We start from the raw sequence: 17239 nt of genomic DNA on the forward strand, positions 1-17239 counted from the left end.
GAATCCTAGGCGTCATCAGCTGCCCTTATAAGTTCATTTATTAGTAGCTTCTTCTACCATATCCTTACTGAACTGTTTTCAATAGAAAACCCGTCTTTTAAACATAAGACAAAGGGAAACTTACTCCCATAGCCTCAATCTTCCTCCCAGCCGAGCGTGTTTTAGAACATTTCCCATTCCACCTTGAATCACTGCAGTCTGTATAATCACAGATAAAAATCCAGCTATCATGATTCCAATTTGAAAAACATCCGTCCAGATGACTGCTTTCAGACCACCCTGAGGGAAAAGAACATTGAGAATTTTAAATAGTTCTGATTTTTGCACTTAGCTTTTATTCATACTAATGATCAAAGAATGTTTGTATCATGAGGGCTGGGAGACAGAATAAAGTTACCGATAGAGGCTGAGGAATATGCTCCTCCAGAGACTTAGAGGAAATAACCATCTTTCTGGAATGTACTTTTTATGCTCCCTCTCAGACTAATAATAAGCAGCGTGGCTCAGTGGAAAGAGCTTGGGCTTTGGAGTCAGAGGTCATGGGTTCGAATCCCAGCTCTGCCACTTAGCTGTGTGACTGTGGGCAAGTCACTTAACTTCTCTGTGCCTCAGTTACCTCATCTGTAAAATGGGGATTAAGACTGTGAGCCCCACGTGGGACAACCTGATTCCCGTGTCTACCCCAACGCTTAGAACAGTGCTCTGCACATACCAACATTATTATTAATACTTGTGAAGCCATCACTATGCCCAAAGTACTGTACTAAATGTTGGGGTACATATAGGATAATCAGGACTGGCACTGTCCCCCTATCACATGGGACTTGAAATCTACCTAGGAGGAAGAAGAGATAATTAAACCCATTTTACGGTTGTTGAAACTGAGGCACAGAAAAGTTAAGTGATTTTCCGACATAGTGGATAGAGCACGGGCCTGGGAGTCAGAAGGACATGGGTTCCAGTCCTGGCTCCATCACTTATCTGCTGCATGGCCTTGGGCAAGCCACTTTACTTCTCTGTGCCTCAGTTACCTTGTCTGTAAAATGGGGATGAAGACTGTGAGCCCCATGTGGGACAGGGACTGTTTCGAACCAAATTTGCTTGTATCTAGCCCAGCAGTTAGTACAGTGCCTGGTACATAGTAGGCGCTTAACAAATACCATAATAGTGGTATTTATTATTATTATTATTATTGTTTGCCCAGGATCATGCAAGCAGACAAAATGCAGAAATTGACTCCCAGGCCTGTGTCCTTCCCAAGAGTCTAGATCCATCTTTAAAAAACACACAAAAAAACCCAGACTTTTTGCACTCAAGTGGAAAACCAAACCAAACCCAAAATCCCAACCAAAATCCAACTCACACCTCACCCCAGTAAGGAAGTGAAACAGCCAAATAGTTGTGAAGGTTTCTAAGCAAAGAAGCAGCGTGGCTCAGTGGAAAGAGCATGGGCTTTGGAGTCAGGGCTCATGAGTTCGAATCCCAGCTCTGCCACTTGTCGGCTGTGTGACTGTGGGCAAGTCACTTCACTTCTCTGGGCCTCAGTTCCCTCATCTGTAAAATGGGGATGAAGACTGTGAGCCCCACGTGGGACATCCTGATTCCCCTGTGTCTACCCCAGCGCTTAGAACAGTGCTCAGCACATAGTAAGCACTTAACAAATACCAACATTATTATTATTATTATTATTATTATTATTATTATTATTATTAACCACCTCTGTCCTCTCTTGTGATGGAGGGGCTCAGAAGGAATCCTGAAAAGCAGCTACCATGGGAGGCAAAAGACCACAGCAGCTGGCACGGTGCTGTGCCAAAGCCGTCCGCGGATCGGCCTAATGCCGTGGCATCTTGAGCCATAGATGGGTTTTGCATATAAATTTTTTGAACACCCTTCACCATGTGCTGCACCATTACCCTCCTACCTACTTGTTGTGCTCACTGTTCCAATGAGAATACAGCAAGCTGGAACTACAGAGAGAAGCAGTGTGGCTTAGTGGATAGACAAAGGCCTGGGAGTCAGAAGGACCTGGGTTCTAATTCCAGCTCTGCCACTTGCCTGTTGTGTGACCTTGAGCAAGTCACTTTGCTTCTCTGGGCCTCAGTTACCTCATCTGTAAAATGGGAATTAAGACTGTGAGCCCCACGTGTGACAACCTGATTACCTTAGAACAGTGCTTAGCACATAGTAAGTGCTTAACAAATACCATTATTATTATTATTATTATTATTCTCTGCGCCTCTGGTTACCTCATCTGGAAAATGGAGGTTAAGACTGTGAGCCCTATGTGAGCCAGGGACTGTGTCCAACCCAATTACCTTGTATGTACCCCAGCGCTTACTACAGTGCCTGGCACAGAGTAAGCACTTAACAAATACCACAATTATTATTACTATGCCGAGCGCTAGGATTATAATCAATTCCTTCATGCAGGTTTTCGGCCCCAAAGCTCTCAAGACTGGATGGGTTCATCCATCGTTTTGTGATGGACTCTGAGAAACTACTACCCACGACCCCTTTTAGACTCAAAAGTAAGAAGATGCCTCTCCAATCCAGTAGTGTTTACACCTGGCTAAACCAGAAAATGTTCTGGCATTGTCAGCAGGCTACACACTCTAAAATGAGTGCAGAGAAACCCTGAACACCCAGCAGAATATTTTTGTCATTCCATTCAATTCCTTCTCTGTCTGACCCCAGACCTTGACCATCTTGGGGCGAGACCCAGGTACAGCACGGAAATTCTGAAAAAGCCCTCACAAGTGTCCTTGATAAAGGACTTTGGCTGGGATTCTTCTAGGATATGTACCTGGAAGATTTGGGCTGATGACCAATAGGAAATTACATAAATTGAAAATCCACCACCTCTGTCTGAAGAGCAAACTTCAAATTTGACAAACTGAATAAGAATCTTCTATACAGACATAAAGCATCAACATACCAAGGTGCAGTAGAAAGTGCAGACGAGTCCTGTTGTAACTACAGCCCCCCATAATTCAAATCCTGTGACTGAAGGAAAATGCACAGCTTTAAATTTGTTTTTTGAAACAGATATTACTAAACAAGTTTTAGAGGCATATAAAAATCACACAATAGCTAACATTTTTGGATCCTGCTTTTGAATCACTTACTCATTTTGTTCATTGCAAACTGAACCATAATATAATAAAAATAGAGGATGAATATTTTAAATATTTTTTTCTAAGATGAAAAGATATCTAGCAAAATGTTGTTATAGATACACACAAATACATATGCACTCATTTGTCACCGCTCTGTTGCAAACTTCCAAATTCAAAAACCTGCAAACTGAATGCTTTTAGTTGAGTAGCATTTATTAATCACTTACTCTCTGTGCTAAACACTAGAGAAGATAGAAGATAAATGGATTGTAAGCCCCTGGCAGGCAGGCGCCTTACCCCCACTTTGCAGATGAGGGAACTGAGGTACAAGGAGGCTAAATGACTTGCTCAAGCTCACACAGCAAACCAGTGGTGGAAGCAGAATTAGAACCTAGATCTCCCAAGAATCCTGACTACCAGACCCACACTCTTTTCACTAAGCCACATTTCTGATTTTCTGTGTTAATGCAGCCCTGTTCATGGGTGACAGGTTAGTAGAGAAAAATAAGGAAATCCTAATCATTAGGATGGATAACAGAAAAAAAAAACGACCACGTATCTCCTCAGTTTTCTCTGGATGAAAAGATCAATTTGACCCAGAATGCGGGGCCAGGTTCATGGACCTAGCCACCCAAGGCAGGAATAAATTTGTTGCTTCTTCCTATTCCTTAAGCCATTATCTTGTCATGTTGTGTATGCTCAGCTTTTGGTATGTTACCATGTTACTCTGCTTGCAGGCATATATGTAACATAGAAGTGGCGTAGCCTAGTGGAAAGGGCACAGGCCCGGAAGTCAGAGTCCCTGGGGTCTAATCCCGATTCCACCACTTGCCCGCTGTGTGACCTTGGGCAAGTCGCTTCACTTCTCTGTGCCTCAGTTACTTCATCTGTGAAATGGGGATTAAGACTCTGACCCGTTGTGGGACAGGGACTGGGTTCAACCCAATTATCTGGTATCTACTCTAGCACTTAGTACAGTGCCTGGCGTGGAGTAAGCAAAGACCACGATTATTATTATCATCCTCAGCAGGTCCTGCAGAAGTCAGTTGAACCCTTGTTCCTAGAGTGATTTCCCAGTGAGGGAGGGGGAACCCTGATGTGAGCCCACTGTTTTCCTATCCAGATCCCTGATAACTCAGCTGTTGCTTCTATTTCAGGCTGGGACCTCTGAAAGTCTTAACTGCTGCCAAACCTTCTGACAATAAGCCTGAGGCGGTTGCTTACTTACCCTGTAGACTCCCTGACCAGTGTGGCATTTTTTATATGTTGTGTTTTAATTGGGTTGAGATATGCTTCAAGGAGAGAATCATTACTTGAGAAACAGGACTTTGTCCTACAATCCTTTTTATATCTCCCCCTGCCCGCCCCCACGATCAACTTTTATTGAACGTCTACTAGGTACAGAGCACTGTACAAAGTACTTGAGAAAGTACAAATACAATAAAAAGTACAATACAGTCAGTAGGCCTGATCCCTGCTCTCAAGGACATTACATTCTAACAGGGGAGACGGACAGTCCTCTAGACTGCGAGTTCGTTGTGGGCGGGAACTGTCTCTCTTTATTGCTGTATTGTACTTTCCATGTGCTTAGTACAGTGCTCTGCACACAGTAAGTGCTCGATAACTATGATTGAATTAAAATTATAGATAGAAGGACAAAGGAAAGGGGAATGTGGAGTTACAGCTGAAGTAATAGGTTATTTAAGACATGGAGAAGAAAACTATGGAAGAGCTAGGAAGTAGTTAATGAGAAGCAGTGTGGCTTAGTGGAAAGAGCCCAGGCTTGGGAGTCAGAGGTCATGGGTTCTAATCCCGGATCCGTTTGTCAGCTGTGTGACCTTGGGCAAGTCACTTCACTTCTCTGTGCCTCAGTTACCTCATCTGTAAAATGGGGATTGAGACTGCGAGCCCTACATGGGACAAACTGATTACCTTGTATCTATCTCAGTGTTTAGAACAGTGCCAAGCACTGTTAACAAATACCAACATTATTATTATTATTACTAGTTACGGGCCTCGGTGGTACAGAAGTACTGAACCAAAAGGAATAGGAACAGGTATCTGTTCTGCTCTGCACAAAGTAAGTGCTTCGTAAATAGTACTATAGACAGGGAGATTTAAAATGAATTTGGGAAGGTCACCTGGAGATGTGTTAGCAGGGCTTTGAAAATGGGGAGAGCTGTGGACTGAGAGATACCAAGTGGGTGAGGAGGTGGTGTTCCAGGTAAGAGGGAGAACCTGAGCAAAAGGTTCGCGGTGGTAGAGACAAGAATGAGGCAGAAGACAAGGGTTAGCTTGAGAGGAACGAAGAGTGTGAGCCAGGGTATCATGGGAGAAGAGAGTGGATAGGTAAGATAAAAAGAGTTGATGGGATACCCTAGGGCCAGCGGTCAGGAGTTTTTGCTTGAGGTAGGAAGGAATGGGAAACCATTTTAAGCACCTGAGGAGTGGAGAGAAGTGTAAAGAAGTATGTTTTAAAAAATTTACCCAAGCAGCTGAGATACTGCCTGGAGAGGGGAGATCGGTGGAGATAACGACACATTAGTCTAATCGGTATATGCAAAGTTCCTGGACCATTGTGGTGATTTGGATGGAGATGAAGGGAAATGTAGTAGAGGAAAAAAACCAACTAGATAGACTGATGATAGGGGTTGAAAGAGGGAGGAGTCAGGGATAATGTCAAGGTTGCAGGCTTCAGAGACAGGAAAGAGACAGGTGGTATTGTCAGCTATGACTGGGAAAGTAAGGTGAAGGAGAAGTTTGGTGTAGCATGCCACAGTAGACAGAGCACGGGCCTGGGAGTCAGGAGGTCATGGGTTCTAATCCCAGCTCCACCACTTGTCTGTTGTGTGACCTTGGGTAAGTCACTTCACTTCTCTGTGCCTCAATTATCTGTAAAATGGGGATTGAGCTTGTGAGTCCCACCTGGGACAGGGACTGCGTCCAGTTGGATATTCATGTATCCACCCCAGTGCTTAGTACAGTGCCTGGCACAGAGTAAGTGCGTACCAAATACCGTACATTATTATTATTATTATTTTGGAAGAAAGATGACGAATTTGGCTTGGGACACATTAAGCTTGAAGTGCAGGTGGAATATCCAAGAAGAGAGATGCCCGGGAAGCAGGAGGAAATAGGAAATTGCAGAAAATGGAAGAGGTGAGGGTTAGAGAGGTAGTCTGGGGAATTACCCACATACATAAGGATGAGGCTTGGAAATTGCTGAGTGTGGCTGAACTTCCCAAGGGAGTGGGTCCAGAGTGATGAGATGAGGACCCAGAACAAAATCTTGAGGGACACCCACAGTTAAGGGGTGAGAGAGGCAGAAGAAGAGTCTCACAGTCACACAGCTGACAAGTGGCAGAGCTAGGATTCGAACTCATGACCTCTGACTCCAAAGCCCGTGCTCTTTCCACTGAGCCACGCTGCTTCTCTGACTCCAAAGCCCGTGCTCTTTCCACTGAACCACGCTGCAAGAGGGAGATCATTGGTGACTTGAGAGAGAGCAGTATGACTGAGTGAAAGGGGGTGAGTCAGGACTGTTGAGGGTTAAGGAAGGAGTTGAAAGAAAGGAAGTAGAAGAGGTCAAGGAGTTTGGACAGGAATGGGGTGAGGTAGCAATACCTGGATCGAACAGTGTGATCCAGAGGAAAGTTTGTTTTAGTGTAGAGAAGAAAAGGCCATGTTTGAAAGGGAGAGTAAGAAGAGTAGTTGAAGACGGTGCCCAGAGAGGAAAGAAGAGTGGGTGTTTTTTTGGTTTTTTTAGAAAGAGAGGCTGAGTGGGATCAGAAGCAGAGGCTGGGGAGGGGGTAGATTTTAAAAGCAGGTGAAAGATCTTTTAAATACTTGAGAAGAATGTGGGCATGGGAAAGAGTTGAGGATCCGAAGGGGAGATCTAAGGATGTTTATGCATGATCATTTAAATTTTGCCAAGACACATATGATAAAGACATCAGGGGAAAAAGAAGATGGAAGACAATACACTTTGTTCATTACTATTTCATATAGGAATAGGAAATAGTACATTCTTTTAACAGCTTCAGCCAGTAGGATATGCTCTGATTTGATCAGTAAACACTGTCCCAGTCATCTGAGTGATTATAAAATGGCCCCTGCTAGGAGGTCCTTACTCTCAGATATCCAGCACATTTGACTAACGGGCCCCACCCATCCCCAAGCATGCTTTTACCACTCATATTGCCAACTTGCTGTGGCAGATGGGGACAGGGGTGTAGGGAAGATAAACAGTTCTGTCGTTTGCCGTGTTTAATGAAAGGTGGAAACACCATAACCATTTAAAGATGTCTTGTAGACACAATGCTTGGTGGGATTTTTTGTAATCCTCAGAGACATCAAAAGACTGTATAATTACAGTTATCTGTCTTTCTAATAGTATTGGGAAGCTCATAATTTAGTTTATAGGGGTCTGTTTTTCTCTTTGCATCCAGAAAAGTAGCATCTAATTCCAGGACAGCATCCCAAGTCCAGTTACATTGGAGAATAAATCAGCCCCTGCTTGTAGCTGCACTCTCAGCTGAATGTGTCCTGAAGGAAATGCACAGAATCCTCATGAACAATTTAGAGAAACACAGAAGGTATATGCTTATCTGTTCCACCCCTAGAATATGTTCTAATTTGGGGCCATGGATGTACCTGGAGCAACAGAGAAGTTTGCAAGCCATTTATCTGGGGATTCTATTCCCGTATCTAAAGCCTTAAAGGGATGCCGAAAAATATTTTCTGTGACTTTATGATGGTCCACACCCCTCTATATGTGATGGAAAATAACCACCCATTGACAAGAGAAAACTTTAAAATGTCTAAAAACTACCTTGATTCAAAGCCAGAGCAGGAGCATAAATAACAATTCCAGTATACAGAACCTAGAAAAAAAACGTTGGGGAAATGAAACATTAGAATGATTACTATGAGGTTTTACCCAAAATCTGAGTTAGGCTAAACCTCTGAATATCTTAACTGGATCGATCCCTCACTAATTCCAGAACTCCTAGAACACAGAAGTTGTGTTTTTGCGGGACCCCTGTTAAGAAAAACTCATATTGCTTATCCTGTGTCTGACATGCATGTGCCTGTAAGCTCCTCCAGGGCAAAGACCGTGTCTACAAACTCTGCTGTAGTCTCCCGAGTACTTAGTACAATGTTCTGCACACAGTAGGCTCTCAATCAATTCCACAGATTGATTGTGATGTCACAGTATACTAAGAATTAAAATAAGTGGGACCGTAACCAGACAGGTGCAGATGATTAATGATGATCATGTGTTCGGGCCAAAGGGAAGGGGGGAGGGAGGAAGAAAACTATATTTGGACCTGTGCACAGGGGAATGGGTTTTCATCTGAGAGAACAAACCTTTTGGCAAACTGGTTTTCACCTGACACGGGGTGGAATGTGTTCTCCCCCTCTAGCCTGTAAGCTCACTGTGGTCGGGGAACATGTCTCCCAACTCCATTATATTGTTTTCTCCCCCAAGTGCTCAGTCCAGTGCTCTGCACAAAGTAAGCGCTCAATAAATATGATCGATTGATTGGACTATCCATCCCTCATACACATCGATACAGAGTGGTGCTGTATGAGATCGTGCTTTCATGAAGAAAGTCACGTTGTGGCCTAGTGGAAAGAGCATGAGCCTGGGAATTGGGGGATCTGGGTTTTGATTCTGGTTCCGACATCTGTCTGCTGGGTGACTTTGGGCAAGTCACTTAACTTCTCCATGCCTCAGTTTCCTTGTCTGTAAAATGGGGGTGAAATATCTGTTCTCGCTTCCCCTTAGACTGTGAGTCCCATGTGAGGCAGGGACCCTGTCCAAGCTGATTATCTGGAATTGTCTGTCTCTCCCTCTAGACTCCTTATGGGAAGAGGAGACGTCCGCTAATTCTGTTGTATTCTCCCAACCGCTTAGTACAGTGCTCTGCCACATAGTAGGCACTCAATAAATAAGACTGATTGGTTGATTGATTGATTGTACTAACCCCAGCACTCAGTACAAGGCTTGGCACAAAGTTAGTGCTTAAATACCACAGTTTACTCAGCCACAGGCCAAACCTTACTGGTACTCGGCACCCTCCCTTGGACACATCTGCTAACCATCTTCTGAGTGAGGACACAGAAGTAGCAGCTGACAGTAGAGGGGTCATACTATATCCTGACTATCCTTAGCTATCTTCTGAATAAAGCTTAAATTTGCTTTTAATACCTGTGTATCGTAGAGGTTGATTTATATAACTCTTGAGTGGACCGAGACGCTCATACACATTACACACAACCATTCCTTCTGACTGCGTGCCATATTCGGCCAGACAGACACACATTGCTGGAAGAACATTTTCTATCTGCGCAATCACATCCCATCCAAAATGTGTCGTGAAAAACACATACTGTGGCAGGATTAAGGGCATTTGGGAAAAAAAGTGTATTTAAAACAAACTGCCTCTTAATTTGGGCGGCAGAACACGGCGTGCGTCTTACCGTATCTAATATAAGCAGCTAAACGTGAGGATAGGGTAGGATAGGTAGGGTAGTATCTCCGTGAATACGCCAAATGGCACGGGAAGATTCTAGAAGGTCAAGCAGGGACTAGCCCGTCCCGGCACCATTCAAAATCAAATGAGAACGCTACAAGATTGCCTGATCGGTTCCAGTCCCTTCAGGTTCTCCAAGTGGGCATCCAGCTTGATGTTAACGGATCTAAATACCTTGGGTAATTTACCACCCAAGTTCTGCCACCAAACTCTCGGGTGTAAATGGTGCCCCCAATTCTGGATGCCCAAGCAACAAATTCTAAGGTGCATAAAATGTTCTGCTAGGATTAATTCCTTCTCTCACTAAACAAGCAGTTCTTGGACTTCCAATACAACTGGTTCCTAAAAACTGCAAACTGAAGGTCAAAATACCATAAGGTAAAACCCACATTTTCATAGAAACAAGACTATGCTGCATATTTGTTCTGCTGTTGCCCAAAATATAGCACGAAAATGCTGATAAATCCAGATGTATTAATGGAGGGGTTTTTAACCCATATCATAGTTGTGGCTTTTTCATTAACTCTGTGTAGAGGCCAAGATAGCTTTCTTTCACATAATCTACCATAATCCACTTTACACTTTGGCTGGCCACACCGTCTGATAACACTCCGTCTGGGGTGGATGCTTTTCCAAATAGCTCGCTTTCCATCAACATTAAGAAAACCACGGTATCCTGTTGACTACACATCAACAAACAACCATCATGGGGGAGCATTCACTCAAGTAGATAAGTACAACGGGAATCCTGAAATAACTGGCCGAGACAGGTCGTGAACACCATAGCTGCTACCAAGGCAGCCAGCTACCCACTGAGGCACGGCACATTGCCAAAAGGCTGCGGTCATCTTGGCCGGAAATGAGCCTAAATGTAAAAAAAAAAATACTTCACGTCCCGACTTGAATAGGACTGGCAAGGGGAGAGAGTCCAAGAGGTGCTGCTCAAATCACTATCAATTCTGCAATGGAGTGCAGAGCAGGTCTTCGCACCAGGTCTTGCCCTCCATACCAGGTCTCGCCCTCCATACCCAAGAGGAAACTCATCATCTTCATGCCAACGCTCAACACTGTTTCTCTACACTACTCTCCAGTGCACAGAGAAAGTCTTAGAAACAATAAAATATAAAGGAGGACCAAAAACGAAGATGTCTTCAGAGAATCTAATCAATTAAGGATTGAGAGTATTATTAACTATGGGGCAGAAGTACACGATCATCTCTCGGTGAACAATTAGTATCACTGACACATCCAAAGACCTCTGTCATATGCAGCACTCGTGGAACCTGCAACATCTCACATCTCTGGCATTCTCTAGTGTCAGCTTCACTGGGCTGGGCAGCTCTGATACCAAAATCGGTGTGTTTCGAACAAGTCATGACTGACCCATGGGAGGCTAACCATTTAAGTAATGTAAGAACGCTTGGAAGTCTATTTATCCCATAAATTCATGTAAATGAAACTCACTGCACATATGCCTGGCTATGATGATATATTCATCACCTTATGGGAGAATCCACTATCTTAACCACTGAGATGTCGCAAGTTTTGAGAAAATGTAGAAAAATCTTTCATTTTATGCTTTAATACATGAATTCCTAAAATGATCTAGCAATGTACTGCATTGTCTTAAGGACACAGAATGTTTCCTTTTCAGGAGGGCAATATCAGCTACAACCAAAAAAAAATCGTCTTCGTTTTTTTAAAAACAGGATGGTGAGGAAATTCAGGGATTAAAGTAGCATTACTGAACACTGTTTAGTGACCTCTAATATCTGATGAGCTTCTTCTATTTCTAATTCTTTTTTCATTTTTCATTAAATCACTTAGTAAGTAAAATCTGTAGCCCCTTTAAAAGATGTCAAGGAACCACAATCTAATAAGGCTTTAGGCTGAAAAGAATTGCTGGACAATTACTTACTGTTTGAATAATGAAGAGAACTGTTCCAAGGCGGCGGACGTGTTTATTAAATCGAAGCTCTAAATACTGTAAAAGATGGGCCAAATAATTAGTGCACCTGATGGACAATTCAAATTTTCAATAGCCTTAAAAAATAATGGAGTGAGTGAAGCAACTGTGTCAAAGAACATGATCAGGGAGGCCGCCAAGGGGTAGGAGAGGAGTGTGGCCTAGTGGAATGAGTACAGCCTTGGTTTCTAATCCCAGCTCTGGCACGTGCCCGCGGCATGACCTTCGGCAAGTCATCTGGTTTCTCTGTGCCTCAGTTACCTCAACTGTAAAATGGGGATTCAATACCTCTTGACCCTCCCACTTGGACTGTGGGCCCTGTGTGAGATAGTGATTGGGTCTGACCTGATTATCCTATCTCTTCCCCAGTGCTTAGAACTATGCTTGACGCAGAGTACTCAGTCCAAATTGGAAGGAGCACTCATGGATCCGGGGACCTGGGAGGGGGAGGCAACTGCTCTGGAACAAAGGGGATCATCCTCTGGGAGAAAAGTTCTAGAGGTTCAAGCAGATATCTTGAACCTCTGTTGCCGATCTGTACATTCCAAGCGCTCAGTAGAGTGCTCTGCACATAGTTAAGTGCTCAATAAATACTACTGAATAAACGAATATCTAACATATGCATTAGGGAACAGGAAAAGGGAGTGGGTGTAGGGAGGGTGCAGGCAGCAAATATTTCCCTGCCTCAGGATGTCAAATACGTGAAGCCAGTCCTAAAAAAAATGGTGTTAAGATATACCAAACCTGACTTACCCTGGAATGGAGGAGAGAAATAAGGTTGGGAAAGAAAATAGGTTAGATTCAAATTCACATTTGTCAGTAGCTATTATACAAGGGAATCCATTTCTCTGACCCTACAACCCAGTGCTTACTTAGTAGAGTGTGTCCAAACATACCACCAATCATGCAGACCCCCAAAAGGTGCTGAGAGAGGAGCTGGAGCATCTTTTAAACCCCCATCATAATTAAAAAGGAGAAAAGGGGTCTCAATATACATATCGAGAGAGAGGAAAACCAAGTAGAAGGGTAAGACCTACTGAAAATCATTTTCAATAGTTTAATTCAGCAGGACATAATAGACAGTATCCCTAAGGACTCAAATATGGCTCCTGCATTGTAGGGTCACCTGTTTTTGATGGGAACTTGGGGAAGGCTGGGGGACTCCCGGATGACTGAAAAGGGCTAACAGCTTTGTATTTAAAAAATGATAAAAAAATGGCACTAAGAATGACTTTAGAAAAATCTATTTCAAAGCATCTTGAAGAGTTCTAGGTAACAATGGAGAGGTCACGACTGCCTCGAGCTACTGACTATCTAAGGGAGAAAGTAAGCAGCTGATAGATGGTAAATTCATTCATTCGATCGAATTGAGCGTTTACTGTGTGCAGAGCGCTGCACTATGCGCTTGGAAAGTAGGAAAGTACAATTTGGCAACAAACAGAGACAATCCCTACCCAACAACGGGCTCACAGTCTAGAAGGTAAATTAGTTCATACACTCCTCGGGAGGGCAGGGATCCCGTCTACTAACACTCTTAGTCGCCCAGGCGCTCGGTTCAGTGATTGACTTTCGGCCCTCTGCAGAGAAGCGGCGTGCCTTAGTGGCAAGAGCCCGGGCTTGGGAGTCAGAGGTTGTGGGTTCAAATTCCAACTCCGCCATTTATCAGCTGTGACCCCGGGCAAGTCACTCAATTTATCGGTGCCTCAGATACCTCATCTGCAAAATGGGGCTGAAGACTGTGAGCCCCACGGGGGACAACCTGATGACCTTGTATCTATTCCAGTGCTTAGAACAGTGTTGGGCCCATTGTAAGGGCCTAACAAATACCCTCAGTATTATTATCATTATCTTCAAAGCGGTCTCATCTCCTTCAGGATCCCGAATCATCTGCTGGCCCAGGTGCAGGAGAGGGGATGGAACGGGAGCGGGCGGTGGCACCGATGGGGCCCCATCGCCCCATCTGACGGAGTTCATTCATTCATTCATTCAATCAATCGTATTTATGAAGCTCCTACTGTGTGCAGAGCATTCTTTCAATAGTATTTATTCATTCATTCAATAGTGTTTACTGAGCGCTTACTATGTGCAGAGCACTGGACTAAGCGCTTGGAATGGACAATTCTGGACTAAGCGCTTGGAATGGACAACTGGGAACAGATGGGAGACCATCCCTGTCCCAGGACGGGCTCACAGGGGGAGACAGGCAGCAAGACAAGTAGGCAGGCATCAATACCATCGAAATCGATCAACGGAATTATCGATCTAGACAAATGATTAGACTGCGAGCCCGTTGTTGGCTAGGGATTGTCTCTGTTTGTTTTAGAGTTCTAGAGGTTCAAGCAGATATCTTGAACCTCTATTGCCGAATTGTTCATTCCAAGCGCTTAGTCCAGTGCTCTGCACATAGTAAGCGCTTGATAAATACAATTGAATGAATGAATCGTTAATAAAATAGAGTAGTCGATAATATAGACCAATAGAGAGAAGTGCCCTGGGGAGGGAGAAAGGGTTGATGGGGACTCTCCAGGGCGGGGTCGTCGAGCGGCCGCTGGGGGGAGCCAGGCCGGGGGGAACGCGCGGGGTGGGGCCGATGGCCAATCAGGGGGCCAGGGCCTGTTCGGGGGCGGGGCCTCGGACGGCGCGGACCAATCTGGGGGCGAAGCCTCGGGGGCGCGGGCCAATCCGGGGGCGAGGCCTCGGGGGCGCGGGCCAATCAGGGGGCGAGGCCTCGGGCCAAATGGGGGGCGAGGCCTCGGGGGCGTGAGCCAATCCGGAGGCGAGGCCTCGGGGTCGCGGGCCAATCCGGGGGCGAGGTTTGAGGCCCGCCGGGGCCGCGGTTGGGCGCGACCGTTGGGCGGCCACGTGGCCCCGTCGACCGGCCCGGCCCGGCCCGGCCCGGCCCGGCCGAGGGTCCCGCCTCCCCACTTTGGTTACTGGGCTTCCCGGCCTTCCCTCCCCTCACCTCGTAGGTGCTGGTGATGCCCAGCCTGTAGAAGACGGGCAGGAAGATCTCGGCGCTGACGATGACCATGAGGGTGTAGGCGATGAAGAAGAGGCCGAACATGATCCCGAAGCGGTAGACCTCGGCGGGGGTGCCCAGGACGGTGACGGCCGACATGAAGCTGGCCGTGAGGGACATGGCCACGGGCACGGCCGACATGCCCCGCCCGCCCATGAGGAAGTCCTTGCGGGTCTTCTGGCCGCCGCCCGCGAAGGCGTAGTAGACGCCGATGAGGGCCGAGATGAGCAGCATGAGGGCGAACACCAAGTAGTCCCAGACGACGAAGGCGCCGATGTTCTTCCTCCTCATGGCTGCGGGGAGGGGAGCAGGAGGCTCCGCCACCCCCTCCGCGGCTCCGCTTGCCCCCCGCGCCCGCCCCGGGAGTTGAGGCTCTGCTCTCGCCCGCGCCGCGCCCGCCGCCTGCCCCGTCCGCCCGCGCGCCCCCACGGGCCTCGCGCCCGCCTCCTCGTGCCCCGTCCTCCCTCGCGCCTCCTCGTGGCTCGCGCCCGCCCTCCCGCCCGCCCGCTCGCCGCCGCCGCCGCCGCGCCCCCTCGTGGCCGGCGGGGGGCCCCACGGGCGGACCGCCCACCAAGACCGGGCCCGTGGCCTTGTCCCTCCCCGCCCGCTTCTTTCTTCCTCTCCCTCTTTCCTCTCTTTCTTTCTTTCTTTCTTTCTTTCTTTCTTTCTTTCTTTCTTTCTTTCTTTCTTTCTGTCTTTCTTTCTTTCTGTCTTTCTGTCTTTCTGTCTGTCTTTCTGTCTTTCTGTCTTTCTTTTCTGTCTTTCTTTTCTGTCTTTCTTTCTTTTCTGTCTTTCTTTCTTTTCTGTCTTTCTTTCTTTTCTGTCTTTCTTTCCTCCCTTTCTCTCTTTTCTTTCTTTTCTCGCTCTCTCTTTCCTTCCTTCCTTCCTTCCTTCCTTCCTTCCTTCCTTCCTTCCTTCCTTCCTTCCTTCCTTCCTTCCTTTCCCTTCCTTTCCCTTCCTTTCCCTTCCTTTCCCTTCCTTTCCCTTCCTTTCCCTTCCTTTCTTTCTTTCTTTCTTTCTTTCTTTCTTTCTTTCTTTCTTTCTTTCTTTCTTTCTTTCTGTCTTTCTGTCTTTCTGTCTTTCTGTCTTTCTGTCTTTCTGTCTTTCTGTCTTTCTTTCTTTTCTGTCTTTCTTTCCTCCCTTTCTCTCTTTTCTTTCTTTTCTCGCTCTCTCTTTCCCTTCCTTCCTTCCTTCCTTCCTTCCTTCCTTCCTTCCTTCCTTCCTTCCTTCCTTCCTTCCTTCCTTCCTTCCTTCCTTCCTTCCTTCCTTCCTTCCTTCCTTCCTTCCTTCCTTCCTTCCTTCCTTCCTTCCTTCCTTCCTTCCTTTCTGTCTTTCTGTCTTTCTGTCTTTCTGTCTTTCTGTCTTTCTTTCCTCCCTTTCTCTCTTTTCTTTCTTTTCTCGCTCTCTCTTTCCCTTCCTTCCTTCTTTCCTTCCTTCCTTCCTTCCTTCCTTCCTTCCTTCCTTCCTTCCTTCCTTCCTTCCTTCCTTCCTTCCTTCCTTCCTTCCTTCCTTTCCTTCCTTTCCCTTCCTTCCTTTCCCTTCCTTCCTTCCTTTCCCTTCCTTCCTTCCTTCCTTTCTTTCTTTCTTTCTTTCTTTCTTTCTTTCTTTCTTTCTTTCTTTCTTTCTTTCTTTCTTTCTTTCTTTCTTTCTTTCTTTCTTTCTTTCTTTCCTTCTTTCTTTCTTTCCTCCCTTTCTCTTCCTTCCTTCCTTCCTTCCTTCCTTCCTTCCTTCCTTCCTTCCTTCCTTCCTTCCTTCCTTCCTTCCTTCCTTCCTTCCTTCCTTCCTTCCTTCCTTTCTCTCTCTCTCTTTCTCTCTTTCTCTCTCTCTCTTTCTCTCTTTCTTCCTTTCCCTCCCTCCCTTCCTTCCTCCCTTCCTTCCTTCCTTCCTTCCTTCCTTCCTTCCTTCCTTCCTTCCTTCCTTCCTTCCTTCCTTCCTTCCTTCCTTCCTTCCTTCCTTCCTCCCTCCCTCCCTCCCTCCCTCCCTCCCTCTCTCCCTCCCTCTCTTTCTTTCTTTCTTTTCTTTCTTTTCTTTCTTTCTTATATATTGAGCGCCTACTGCATGCAGAGCACTGGACTAAGCACTTCGAAAGTACAATTTGTTAGCAGAGACCATCCCTATGCCACAGTGGGCTCACGGTCTAAACCGGGGAGACAGACAGCAAGACCAAAGAAGTAGACAGGCATTGGTAGCATCAAAATAGATAAATAGAATCTTAGATCTAGACACACCATTAATAAAATAGAGAAGCAGCGTGGCTCAGTGGAAGAGCTCAGGCTTGAGAGTCAGAGCTCATGGTTTTGAATCATGACTCTGCCACTTGTAAGCTGGAGGACTGTGGGCAAGTCACTTCACTTCTCGGTGCCTCAGTGACCTCATCTGTAAAATGGGGATAAAGACTGTGAGCCTCACATGGGACAACCTGATTACTCTGTATCTAACCCAGCGCTTAGAACAGTGCTCTGCACATAGGAAGCACTTAACAAATGCCAACATTAAAATAGAATAATAAATAATATAGACATATATACACAAGGGCTGCGGGGAGGGGAGGGGGATAGAGCAGAGGGAGGGAGTCGGGGCGATGGGGAGGGGAGGA

At 45.9% G+C, this 17239-nt stretch overlaps 1 protein-coding gene across 1 annotated transcript in view; it reads right to left on the reverse strand.

The window, feature by feature from the left end:
* Positions 1–15026, reverse strand: part of SLC5A8 (solute carrier family 5 member 8) — a 35707-nt gene extending 20681 nt beyond the window's left edge. The window contains exons 1-5 of the mRNA XM_007670103.3: positions 14587–15026; positions 11577–11642; positions 7951–8002; positions 2939–3006; positions 125–279 (exon numbers count right to left, since the gene is read on the reverse strand). Coding sequence (XP_007668293.2) covers positions 125–279; positions 2939–3006; positions 7951–8002; positions 11577–11642; positions 14587–14934 — 689 coding nt within the window. The 5' untranslated portion in view covers positions 14935–15026. The remainder of the gene's footprint in view (positions 1–124; positions 280–2938; positions 3007–7950; positions 8003–11576; positions 11643–14586) is intronic.
* Positions 15027–17239: the final 2213 nt, after the last annotated feature.

The sequence above is a fragment of the Ornithorhynchus anatinus genome, chromosome 14 (genome assembly GCF_004115215.2).
Source record: "Ornithorhynchus anatinus isolate Pmale09 chromosome 14, mOrnAna1.pri.v4, whole genome shotgun sequence".
Classification (NCBI taxonomy): Eukaryota; Metazoa; Chordata; class Mammalia; order Monotremata; family Ornithorhynchidae; genus Ornithorhynchus; species Ornithorhynchus anatinus.